This window comes from Cercospora beticola, chromosome 3 (assembly GCF_033473495.1).
Source record: "Cercospora beticola chromosome 3, complete sequence".
Taxonomy (NCBI): Eukaryota; Fungi; Ascomycota; class Dothideomycetes; order Mycosphaerellales; family Mycosphaerellaceae; genus Cercospora; species Cercospora beticola.
The window spans coordinates 3683893-3695253 of record NC_088937.1 but is presented as its reverse complement, the minus strand read 5'-3'; the positions used below and the strand labels follow the sequence as shown (position 1 = coordinate 3695253).

The 11361-nt window shown below is 52.2% G+C and overlaps 4 protein-coding genes across 4 annotated transcripts; 2 read left to right on the top strand and 2 right to left on the bottom strand.

Annotated features, from left to right (window-relative positions):
- Window positions 1-967: 967 nt before the first annotated feature.
- Window positions 968-1434, top strand: RHO25_005445 (uncharacterized protein; the record flags this gene model as incomplete). The annotated part of the gene is made up of 3 exons (XM_065602643.1): window positions 968-1111; window positions 1169-1248; window positions 1305-1434. 3 exons carry the CDS (start codon window positions 968-970, stop codon window positions 1432-1434), a joined length of 354 nt encoding a protein of 117 aa, XP_065458715.1.
- Window positions 1435-3539: 2105 nt separating this feature from the next.
- Window positions 3540-4370, bottom strand: RHO25_005444 (uncharacterized protein; the record flags this gene model as incomplete). The annotated part of the gene is made up of 1 exon (XM_023596348.2): window positions 3540-4370. One exon carries the CDS (start codon window positions 4368-4370, stop codon window positions 3540-3542), a length of 831 nt encoding a protein of 276 aa, XP_023458029.1.
- Window positions 4371-5377: 1007 nt separating this feature from the next.
- RHO25_005443 (uncharacterized protein) lies at window positions 5378-6808 on the bottom strand (the record flags this gene model as incomplete). Its single annotated transcript, XM_023596347.2, has 1 exon — window positions 5378-6808. The coding sequence occupies one exon, from the start codon at window positions 6806-6808 to the stop codon at window positions 5378-5380; it is 1431 nt and encodes a 476-aa protein (XP_023458026.1).
- An 883-nt stretch (window positions 6809-7691) lies between these two features.
- On the top strand, window positions 7692-9107 carry RHO25_005442 (uncharacterized protein; the record flags this gene model as incomplete). Its single annotated transcript, XM_023596346.2, has 1 exon — window positions 7692-9107. The coding sequence occupies one exon, from the start codon at window positions 7692-7694 to the stop codon at window positions 9105-9107; it is 1416 nt and encodes a 471-aa protein (XP_023458038.1).
- Between the last annotated feature and the right edge of the window lie 2254 nt (window positions 9108-11361).

The following is an 11361-nucleotide window of genomic DNA, read 5'->3' as shown; positions in this document are numbered from 1 at the left end:
TACGATTGTAACCTGAACTTGGAGTCCTGGTCGCAAGCATTGCGGGAGACGAATCACTTGCAATACCTTTGGCTTCTGTATGGGTTCCGGAATGCTTCGAGGACATGGCCCAGTATGGCGTGTTTTGATTGCAAACTTGGTCTTGCTAGCGTATCTTGAGCAGCGTCGGCTCTGAAGCTTTGATGAGGTCCTTCCACAGCATTGAAATGTTTTGAAGAGCAGCGTGAGTTGGACCACGCATTCTTGCTTCGCTTGAAGCCGCCGAAAGCCATTTGACAGGTATGAGAACCGCAAGGCAGAGTCACATAGCGTATGCCAGCGAGGGAGCGAGGTAGCTCCCATGAAGTTGCCCAACCAACGTCTGTATGCTATGTATCGAGGCTAGCGCCCGCAAGAAGTCTACTCTTTGCATCCTCAACCATCCAGTACCTAGAATTCCCAGAGTCGGATTTTGATCGACAGTATGGATACCAGAAGCGGTTTATGCGCATGCTTGGGTCACATCTGCGCATTCCTATTCGGGTAACATTGAGATCTCTCGACTCTGGTTCATGACCGCACATGAACGCTGGACACGATCGTGGCCCAGAGAAGAGTCCATTCTCGTGCCCTCATCCACTCAACTAATTGCGGTTGATGAGTGCATGAACACTTATTGGTCAAGTAGTTCCATGGTTGCTCAGATTGTTGACTTATTCCATGTTGCTAGCAGTCCCCAAAAATTGCAGAACCGATTAAAGGAACGGCTGAATAATGAGAGAATGGTAGTCGCATGCAGCGGTACCACTCGTTTCTTTGGAAGGATCCATACTGGACCTCTTGGCAGCTGACGATGAGCAATCTATATAATCGCCAATCTCCCACGTAGAACAATGCTCGCCATCACATCTTCCCACCGCCTGTCCTTCATTTGCAGCTTTCACCACTCACACTCCAATCAAGCAACACAACAAACTTCCATCTCAAGATGAAGACCTACATCTCCCTCGTTGCCATCGCTGGCATGCTCTCTGCAGCACAGGCTTGCACTGTCCAAGTCAGACATGGGGTCGTCAACAGTGGTCGTCAGCCTGGACTTACTCAAGCAAACTGTGGTGCTTCATGCGGCAGCGTAAGTAAAGCCCCTAAGGCGTACCACGATTGGTCCTGATTTTCCTCTTTGATCTAGCAATTCGAGGCCGACGCCACTGCCCATGTAAACGGCGTAGATCGTGGATTCGAGTCTTTCTTTTCCGCAAGCACCTACTTGTAAGCTTTTCCTGTCCGCAGAGGGCGCTTTTCCGCGATACTGACTCCCTTTTCAGCTATGATTCCATGGATCCGTACTCATCGACCGGGGAATACTGGCTTTGCTCGCCGGAGTTCGCTCAGAAATACGACTGCTATGTCTATTACGACGCTCAAGAGGGCAGCGGCCCACAACGCATCTGCTAGACGCTGGGGTCCAGATCGATTGTCATCATTATTGTACGGCAATTGATGTACTGGAAGGCTGCGACGACCTGTTGCAGGTATGGTAGCAGATCTTCATGTAAAGTTCGAGTAATTAGGCGCTTATTAGCGTTGCACTCTGAGCACAGCGTGCCCAAGCCCGATTTGGCCTCTTGAAGCACGTCAAGAACACACTACAGGATGCAAATTAGACCTCACTCTCCATCGATCTGTAGCGTTTGTAAGCAGTGGAACCAGGTTGCAATGGAGACAAGTATAAGAAGGTTTCGATTCTCTACTTCGACTGGCGTAAGCGGAAACGTAACACTGACTAGGCACATGGGCATCTTCGCTCTTCTCTTTCCTGTTTTCGCACCACGGGCTCTTTTACGGGCCAAAGCCCAAAGGAAGTGCCTCACGAGTCGGCCTTGCATCGTCTCAAATTTTCCTCGAGCCTTGAGGAGGACAATGGCCTAGCGCTGACGCTCCTTATCCTTCCCAAAGACCTCCGTTATCGCTGCTGAAAGTCTTGTTGGTAAGACTAAGCTCGACGCCTGAGTAGTCACGAATACCGAGGAAGCACTCATCGCCAATACACTCGACGGCCTGTGCAGTCTCTGTGCAGTCTCCCCTAGTCCAATGAAGACCGAAGAAGAAATTTCTGCGCTCATACGCATGAAGAAACCCGCAAAGCGGTGATCTCCAGTGGCGATACACCAAGCCCATGATTTTATGCGGTTGTCGTCTTTTCTGCAATGCCTTTGGCCCCAGCTTCCACATTGGTATGCTCGAGTCACTACTCGCTGCATCATATTTCTCTTATTATGGACGCCAGTCACCGTCGATGCCATACCAACCTTCATGGCGCTCCCGCGGATCTGATCCGTCCACCTCCGAATTCGTGTAATCGATGAACTCCAAGCCATCCGTCAGGTTGCTCGTGTGAGATTGCAGTCACTACGGCAATCAAGGCCAGCTCACCGGCACCTCGCCTGCGAACGTTTTCAGATTTCTTGTTATCGCAAACCGAGCATGCCTTACGTGCCAATATGGACATTGCAAATCAACGAATCTTCGTATTGAAAAACAATCCTAGGATGACGGCACCTTCTTCGCAGGCTACACTGCTCTCATGGATGCGAGCAGAAAGCAGAATGAGCTCTCAAGCACTCCAGCTGGCTGGAAACGCATACTATACGCGTGGTCCTCAAAGAAGATCCGTAATCAAGTCTTTTATTCGACGATCAAGGCGAGACTTTCTCTGGCCTTTGGTCAAACCCGTCATACATATACGCCCGACCACACCGGAGCCCGGTCCAAAGGAACGCGAAGACTGGCGAAATATCCTCGAGCTTATCCACAACTGGTCTCAATTCATTAAGGTCAGCGAACAACGAGCTCGAATGCACGCTCGTGCAGAGATGTACGAACTTTTGCGTGGAACTTCTGGGCGTTATATAGGTCGTTGGGGTTGTACTTCTTTATTATTCATGCCTGGTCGCCCTTGCCTGGCCCTTTCTCGACCATGGGATCGAGGTTTTTGGCAGCCTTCGTGTGCAGATTGGGGAACAGCGCTTACGGACTGAATGCGAGCTATCCACGCTGGGATCCGTAATGTCAAGCTGAGGGCATCCGGGCTCGCTCCGAAAGAAGATCATGCTTGACTGGGAAAAGTTGTTTTCGCGGGAAGTGAGTTCATCCGGAAGCTGCGTAGTCAATGGGAGGACATTTCATGACTGGCACGACTATGCTCCCTGTTCGCTTAATGCGGGCAAACATAGTTTCGGCGAGCCCCCGGCAAAATATCCAGTGCTTTCAGCACCTATTGTGAATCGACTGGATCATGGCGCTGTATACCGATGAGAAACTGTGCTCCAGCGTCGTGGCGCGCCGTTGTGACATATCACCGGCCACCAAGTTTGCATCTCTCTATAAAACCCAAGGCCGTTGCGGGATGGCACAGCTTAATTCAACGAAAAACTGATTGAGCAAAAGATCTTATGTCGATAGAAGTCTTTTCTGTACCTGTAAAACAGCATCTCTTCCCTTCTCAAAAACAACAAATCACACAATTCCACATCTCGCACACCTCCTATCTCCACACGATCCTACTTAACCTTCGAACAATCCACAACCCACTCCCCCAAATCATACCTCTTAATCAACACACTAAACCCCTTCGCAACCACATTCCTACAAATCCCTCTCTGAACCGCCAAACTCGGCGTTCCCTCCACATACTCAATACTAAACACCGCTTTCCCCTTCTGGATAAAAGGCTGATACTTCCCACACTCATCATAATAACTGTCTCCAGCAGTGAGATCCGAATTCCCCTGACACTCCTCCACAACAGCGAAATCGACGTAATCGACAAGTTGAGAAACGATGTCGTCCCCGTTTTTCAGACCGATTGCGAGGTCTTGCGCATGAGCCTCCGCTGCCAAAAATTTAACATAATCCACCGCATCAGCCTGCGTAAGTCCAAATCCTCCACCAGAATGTAAATAAGCATCAATATTATCCGGATCAATCGCATCACAACCCCTCTTTTTCGCTTCTGCGATCCGAGATTTCATAATATTTCTTATACCCGTAGCTTTCGTGTTGACCCATCGTTCACCGGGCCAGCCATCGAGACTGGAGCCGAGGTTTTGGGGTTGGGAAGTAAAATTCGAGGCGTCGGGACGCCAGTCTTCGAATTGGGTGCTGAAGTAGCAGATTGTTCTTATGGAGTTGCGTTTGTAGAGGGACCAGGTTGAGGGGGGGTTGTCGAAGAGGTCGGAGTCGATGATGGAGTAGTTTGAAGAAGAGGGGGGAGGGGAGGTGCGGAGGGTGGAGGAGAGGATGATTTGCCAGGTTGGCGTTGGGGTGGGTTTCCACCAGGCGTGGGTTGGGGTGGAGAGGAGGAGGGGGAGGAGGAGGGAGAGGGTGTGCATTGTTGAAGTTGGTCGTGTTGGGTTGGTTCGTGCAATTGCTGATGAGGACCACGTCGGAGAAGTTCAATGAGTCTTTATACTCTCTTCTTCCACCTTCAGCTCTTGCCTACGAATGATCTTGAGAACTCGGATGTCGCCTCTGATGTCCACTGTGCCGTTCGAGTGTCCACGACCTCTTTGTCCTTCGTGTAACCCAACGTTGTACGGAATCCTGAAGGATTGCACTAGTGTTCTTGGCTATACTGCAGGTCACACCATATCCACATTCAAAGCTCCGAAAAGAGCTCTTCTTTTGCTGGGCACAGGTCTTATTGTGCCGATTGGCAGGAACGGTGTGCCGTTCGCTCCACCATGATGCCTCCGAAGCTCATATTAAGCCGAAGGGTCTCTTTCCTGGGTCTCAGAGGCGAGAATGTCCTTTAGTGCTATAGGGCAAAGCTACAATCTTTGTTTGAAGGTCGAAGGAATTGTGGGATGAATCAGTGGCGATGCAAATGCCTCTTGCGTGAGTAGTCAAGTCCGCGCAAGTATGCTTCACGAAAACAGATCCCCAGGTGGGGAATTGTTCTTCCGCACTGTGCGCAGGTACGATCTTCGCTTGACCTGTCGTACCAACTTGCACTCGCTTTGTCGTCGATCTGCGTCGTGGCTGCGTGGCTGATCTAGCCCTCGTGGCAATTTTCGGCGGAGCTGAGACATTTCCGCACATCTTGCACGCTGCCACACAGACGCGAAATCGTGAAGTTCAGCTGGCATGCTTCAGGATGCGGATAGGGCATGCGCGATGCTTGAGGATCACCTGTCTGCTCGTGACTTTGAAGATGGTATGAGGTGAGGTCGGGTTCGGATACCCGTGAAAGCTAACGACGCCGTTTTGCGTACACGCGAAAAACGTGGCTCCAAAGCAGGCAGAGGATCATGGGGCTGTGACCGGAAAAGACGAAGTCGTCAATGCTGGAGACCTATTTTCTCCTATGATTTCGCTCTACTCGCCCGACTCTTCCTCGTCACCACCTTCCATCCCATGCCCCATTTCCCAGCTTTCTCCCCTTCCCATCCAACCTCCCCACCCCTCTCAGACTCAAATAAACATCCGTTCCCCAACCCCACAAACTCTGCACCGCAATTCCACCACCAAAATACTCAGCATAAGCCCTGCCCAGTGGTAAGCCATACCCCAACCCCGCCAAGCTTGACCCTCCAGCAGGCCCTCCACTAATCGTATCCAGTCCCGAACTGCCTCCACCAACACTAATCTTATCCATCATCTCATCCTCGTTGAACGTCGTAAAACCATATTCCCATAATTTGTCCAGGTTCTCTGGAGAAATACCACCACCTCGATCTCGGATTCGGATTGTCACGCCGGGAGTAGCTTGATCCAGAGGTCTGATGTTCTCTGACATTGCGAGATCTGGTTTATTGGATTCGGAAGCGTAATCGACATTTCCTTGGTCGTAGTTGCTGATCCCTGGCTTTTCTCCTGTGTGAGCATCCGCGTCGTGCTTTGTCTTCGACTTCATCTGCTCCGTCTGTGTCTCGGCAGCAGGAGCGGGAGCAATCGTGACCTCTATGGGCTCCTTTTCCATGCCTGCTTCGATTGTTGCACGGAAGCTGTTTTTCAGGAGTTCGGTGAGGATGTACTCCAAATGCATAGGGATGTGTGCGATTGTGGTTTCTGGGTCGCCGATAATGTTGATCGTGGGACGAACGCCGTATTTGAGCTCGCAGATCTCGCCCACCATGTGTTCGCAGCCCACGATGATGTCTGCTGGTTTCAATGCTGTATCTATCACGCCAATATATGTCGACTCTTGCTGGTCCTGCGGGTGTGGGTTGTCGGAGAGCTCGGCGTGGGGTTGGGAGCTGAAGTGGAGGGCGATATGCTGCTCTGCTATGAGACGGGTGCCGATTCGAGCTCGGAGGTGTTCGTCGAGGAAGCGGGTGATGTCGTCTTTGTTGATGTATTTCCTCGCCTCGAGGAAGCCACGAGCGAGGATAGCTATGGTGTTGCTGTGCGTCTGGACCAAATTGGCCATGACTTCTGTAAAGGTGACCTCCTCTTCCAAGCACTCAATCCTCCTCTCCGCGTATGGCAGCAGCGTCGACAGTGAGTGGACATAGTTGTTGTGAATTTTGCTGACATTGGGATTGGCTACGACAATGTAGGGCAGAGATCGCAAGCTCTGGATGCGATGTGCCAGGCGCGAAGGCAGGATGGAGAGGGTGAAGTTGGCATTATTGAGCAGAGCCTCTTTCGACAGCGGAGGACGGCCATTCTTGCACAGATCGGCGAGGGTGAGAGGGTGGAGGGGTGTAGCAGCCAGACGGGCGATATCATCATCCGTCACCGTCTTGGTCTGCAGGTGTCGCGTGCCTCGGATTCGGCGGGGGTTGTTGAAGCCATGCTGCCTTGCTATGGCTCTGCGGCAGAGCATAGCAAGGGACGTGTTGGGCTGTTATCGTGGGAGCATGGGAGGTACATGTATTTGTCTGCCGGCACGACAGTCGGTGAAGCGTGAGGTGCAGCGTAGAGGCTGAAGTGGCACTGTGCGACAACGGAATGGCAACGATGACTTCAGCGAAAGCACCGAGTTGACCCTTTCGCGTGCATGAACATGGACGACTTTCCCGGCATGAGCACGAGCACTCTTGCCCGTTTTGCACGACGAAAACAATGGCTCTGGACGATGCAGCAGCCGGCGTGGGACTTATTCTAGACGAGTTCTCGAAGCCGCCATCGCCGCCTGTCCCTGCAGCGAGGAGCGACGAACATCGGCATTGGCACTCGCCTTTTGCAGAACACGCCGGGATGACAGTCGAGAATGACAGACGGGCTTATCAGGAGAGGAAGAGGCTAGTTACTGTATGCGTGAGATCGAAGTGGATCGGTCGCTCGAGCACACCTTTTCTTTTGTCGCGAGCTCGCTTGATGATGAGGCAGATCACGAGGCGACGCGACCAAAAGCACACACGAGCGGGGATGGCGACTTGCGCACGAGTGCTGATTTTCACCCATCCGACGGCGCACGCGACAAAAACTCACAGACAGGCAGCATCGCAGCACTGATCTCACCTCACCATCTGCAACAGTTCGCGTCGGAGCAAAATCCCCACGCGTGTCGAGGGCGAGACAGAGCGGTCGCGACCAAGCGCGTCTCGGGCTAATCTACGTCAACAACCTTGTCGAGTTCACGAGGCCAACATAGCGCCTGCGCCCAGAGCCTCAACCATACCGACTGCGGACTCAGACAAACCACGACCACTGCTCCTTCTGTATACACGTCGTTCCTGCCACAGGAACAGGATCGCTCGCCCAGCATGGAAACCATGACCGCCAACTTCCCTCACCCTCCGCTCGCGGCCGTCTCGCCGTCCACGCACCTTCCGCAGTCGCAATCGCCGTCGCCCCGCGCGCAGAAAGCGACGCGTACAGTGCACACGCAACCCGAGCACTCACAACACCACCACAACCAGCACCACCACCACCACCACCCGACACTGTCCGCTCCTGCCAGTCAAGAATCCATGGTCAGCGTGCAGAGCAGCTACGGCAGTAGCGTACCTCACCTCCAAGGCAGCGAGAGCAACCTGTCCACGCAGACCGATCTGACGTCGCCCTCTTCCTCGCTCGGACTCAAGCACATCCTCACCAATGTCACTCCCGCCTCACACGATGCGACGCAGACTACAACACAAGATATTTACAGACCGAGGAATAAGACTCCCGAAAATGCACGGCACAGCCCGACGCACACGGCCGAGCACGCGTTGTACAGTCCCATGAGCATCACATCGCCCGTCGCGACGAATGGCGCTAAGAGAACTGCGAGTGGTCATGTGAAGAACGCGTCCAGCATCCACACCTCACCATATCGCGTGCAATTCCCGGAACGCGGATCGCGACGGGAGTCTGTCTCGTCTTCTGGCAGCAAAGCCGGCGAAATCGCCGCGACTCTCAAAGCACGCCTCGGATACGCCATGGCAAAGGTGCAGAACGGGTGGGAGCATAAGTCGCTTGCCGAAGTGGAGCAACTCGCAGCACAGCGACACCGCAGTCGGACGAGCGTGTCCCAAATCGATCAGCAACGCCCGGGCACGAGCGGTCTGAGCAATGGCGCGTCGAGACTTTCCATGTACGACCAGTATGGCCGCACCATGCTGGACATGACCGAGGCTCCTCCTTCCAAGCGCACGTCTGGGAACTACTCACAGTATCAGGCTCAGCTGCAATCGCAGCTGCAGCAACATCAGCAGCACTTTGCGTCGCAAAGTACGACGCCGCGATTGCAGCCTGCGCCCGACATTCGACCGACCTCGAGCCAGAGGGGCGGCGCGTACTCGGGGCCTATTCTGCAGCCACTCCCACAGCACGTGAGCAATGCCATGTCTCCTCCGCGGACGCCCATCAGTGCGACGTCCCCTCAGCGGCCTCCAACAATTCGTACCCAGACACAGACTGCCGAGGCCGAGCGAGAAGCACTGCAAGCGCTGTTCCAGCTCGGCTCGCCTCATACTTCTGTCGGACCGCACATCCCTCGGACTGGTACCGCGACGACCAATTCGAGTCAGAGTCAAATGTCGCCCGCCAGGCAGCCCGATCTCACACCCCGACACGCTACATTCGTGCGAAGTGAGAGTGCCAGCACATCATCGAGCAGCGGTCTTGACCCTACCTCCTCTCATGCCTTGCAGGAAAGTCGTACGCGACTGATTGAGCAGCTTGCAGACCAATGACCGTGATGGGTGCAACGATGTTTCCTTTTCGGGAGTTTGGATGCATATCTTATCTCGCCTCACGACCTGCCTCTCTCTGCTATTTCCTTGTACTAGGAAGCATTGTTCGGGAATGTTGCTACGACATGGATGGATGATACCCAGCTCTGCGCGCATTTTCACTTGAAATGTGGTGTTAGTATGGCGGCATTTTGTTGATGAAGCTTGCGAGCGTCAGCATTGTGGATGGAAGCTTTGCACCTGCTTTTCTTGTTTTCTTGTCTTTCTTGAACTCTCCTTTGGCCAGTACACCATGGTCTGGATGGAGCGGTGCTTTGGAGGCGTCGTAGGAGTTGGCATATGGCGTACGCGCCTGATGAGTGCCTTTATAGATCGACTTTCTTGTTTCCCTTCTTCTTGTGCATACCTTGGCGACGGATGGACTGGGCTGGGCTGGACTATGATGATTGTGAATGAAATGACCAGATATCCCCCGATCAAATTTGAGAAACCTTTTCTGCTCTTGACATGCTTCTCCATCTTTCTTGGACTGACATTCTCACTTCATTCTCTAATCTCACTAATGGCACGTCAATCAAGGTCAAAGCCGGTCAATCAGCGTTGACTGGTCTGGAAGTGATGAAATTAATGGTATCGAAGGAGAGTAGTAACTCTGAGCCTCGGATCTTATCATCATCATAAAGGTTTGATTATCGAGGCTGATACTGTCTCGCTTCGAATCGAATCAGAGGATCAAGCAGAACACCGAATTGCTTTTCAATGGCTTTGATATAGGAACCCGCCACGAAGCAAAAATCCCAGAATATTCGATATAGGATGAGGGGATCACAAGGACGAGATTGGCTTATCTATTCTAGTAACAAGCTAGAGTTGTTGTTCAGCAGTTTTGAGGACTTGACACCATGGGATGGGGATGTTGGAGCAGAATCGGACAGGACGAGGGAAAGCATGTTTGAGACCAGGACTTGCATGATGGGGTCTTGATCGCTGCTGGACGTACTGGTCCTCAGATCCTTCGGCAGGCAACGAATGTTGAGGGGAGAGTGGTGAGTTTCGTTGTTGAGTTGCTGATGCCTAGGGAGTTTGAGTGATAAAGGGTTATTAGAAGGCAAGCTTTCGTGCTTCATGGCGCGGGATTGCTGGGAGGTGTTCAATGTACAATGGCTTGCTGATAGGTGGATGAGGCTGAAGATGCCTGAGCAGTGAATGTGCACATACGGTGGTTTGTTTAATGTTGCGGACTTGAAAGCATGTTTGATCCTTCCAGCTGACGCTATCGTCAGTAGACTAACGAGATGATCAGTTAGCATGCAAGATTCACATAGACCGAAGAGCGTCGCAGAGATGTAAATGGATGGCCGAGAAGGAAGACGATTTCTCACGAGAGACTATGTTGAGCTCGTTGAGGGAAAAACACAGAGCCTCCGCCTCTTGCATCTTCGTCAATCGTCTTCGATGCCATTGATCTTGTGCAATTGCCTCAGCATTAATGCTCAATGTGGAGCATGGTATTGTGCTTTCGATAACGCAGACTTGTTGATTTGTCACTAGCTGTGACATGGCAAATCTATCTGCGGATTCAGCCAGCTTGCAAGCTCAATCATCTCACAGCAGAGACAGTCTGGATCTCACATGATGCGTGGAGCAACAATGGAGCTAATCGTTATGTACGTGGGCATTCAGTTGATGATCGAGAATGACATTTGCACTTTGGTGTTACCCAACGTTCGTGAAACTAAGCTTCAGAATCGTTTGATGAGAGCAGTTGCAGTCGCAATCAAGCATCTAGCGAGAGACGCCCACCAAGCTGGCAATGTCATCCTTCTTACGGAGCAGAATATTGCACTTGTATAAGCAAGGATGACTCTCTCGATGACAGAGAAACTTCTTCTCGAGGAGAACAATAGCCATTGCTTGTTTTTCTGGCAGAGCCCATCCAAGACGAGTGATGAGATCGGTGAACGTCCCATCACGGAGATATATATACGGATGTGACGGCCGAAACTTGGTCCAGTTCAATTACATACTATTCGTGCGAAGCGCAGCGAGTCTTGGATGATTCCTTGTCGTCCTGGTAGTGGTAGACAATGTCTTGCCACTTTCGGAGGAGATCCGGCTCTTTACGCCATCTCTGTCGATGCCAGTGCCGGAGCCAATGTAAAGTAGTGGGATGTTGCCAGGTTTGCGAATCTACACAACGTAGATGTCGGACGAAGATGGAATAATCCTTATGCAAAGTTTGGAACGGACAGGG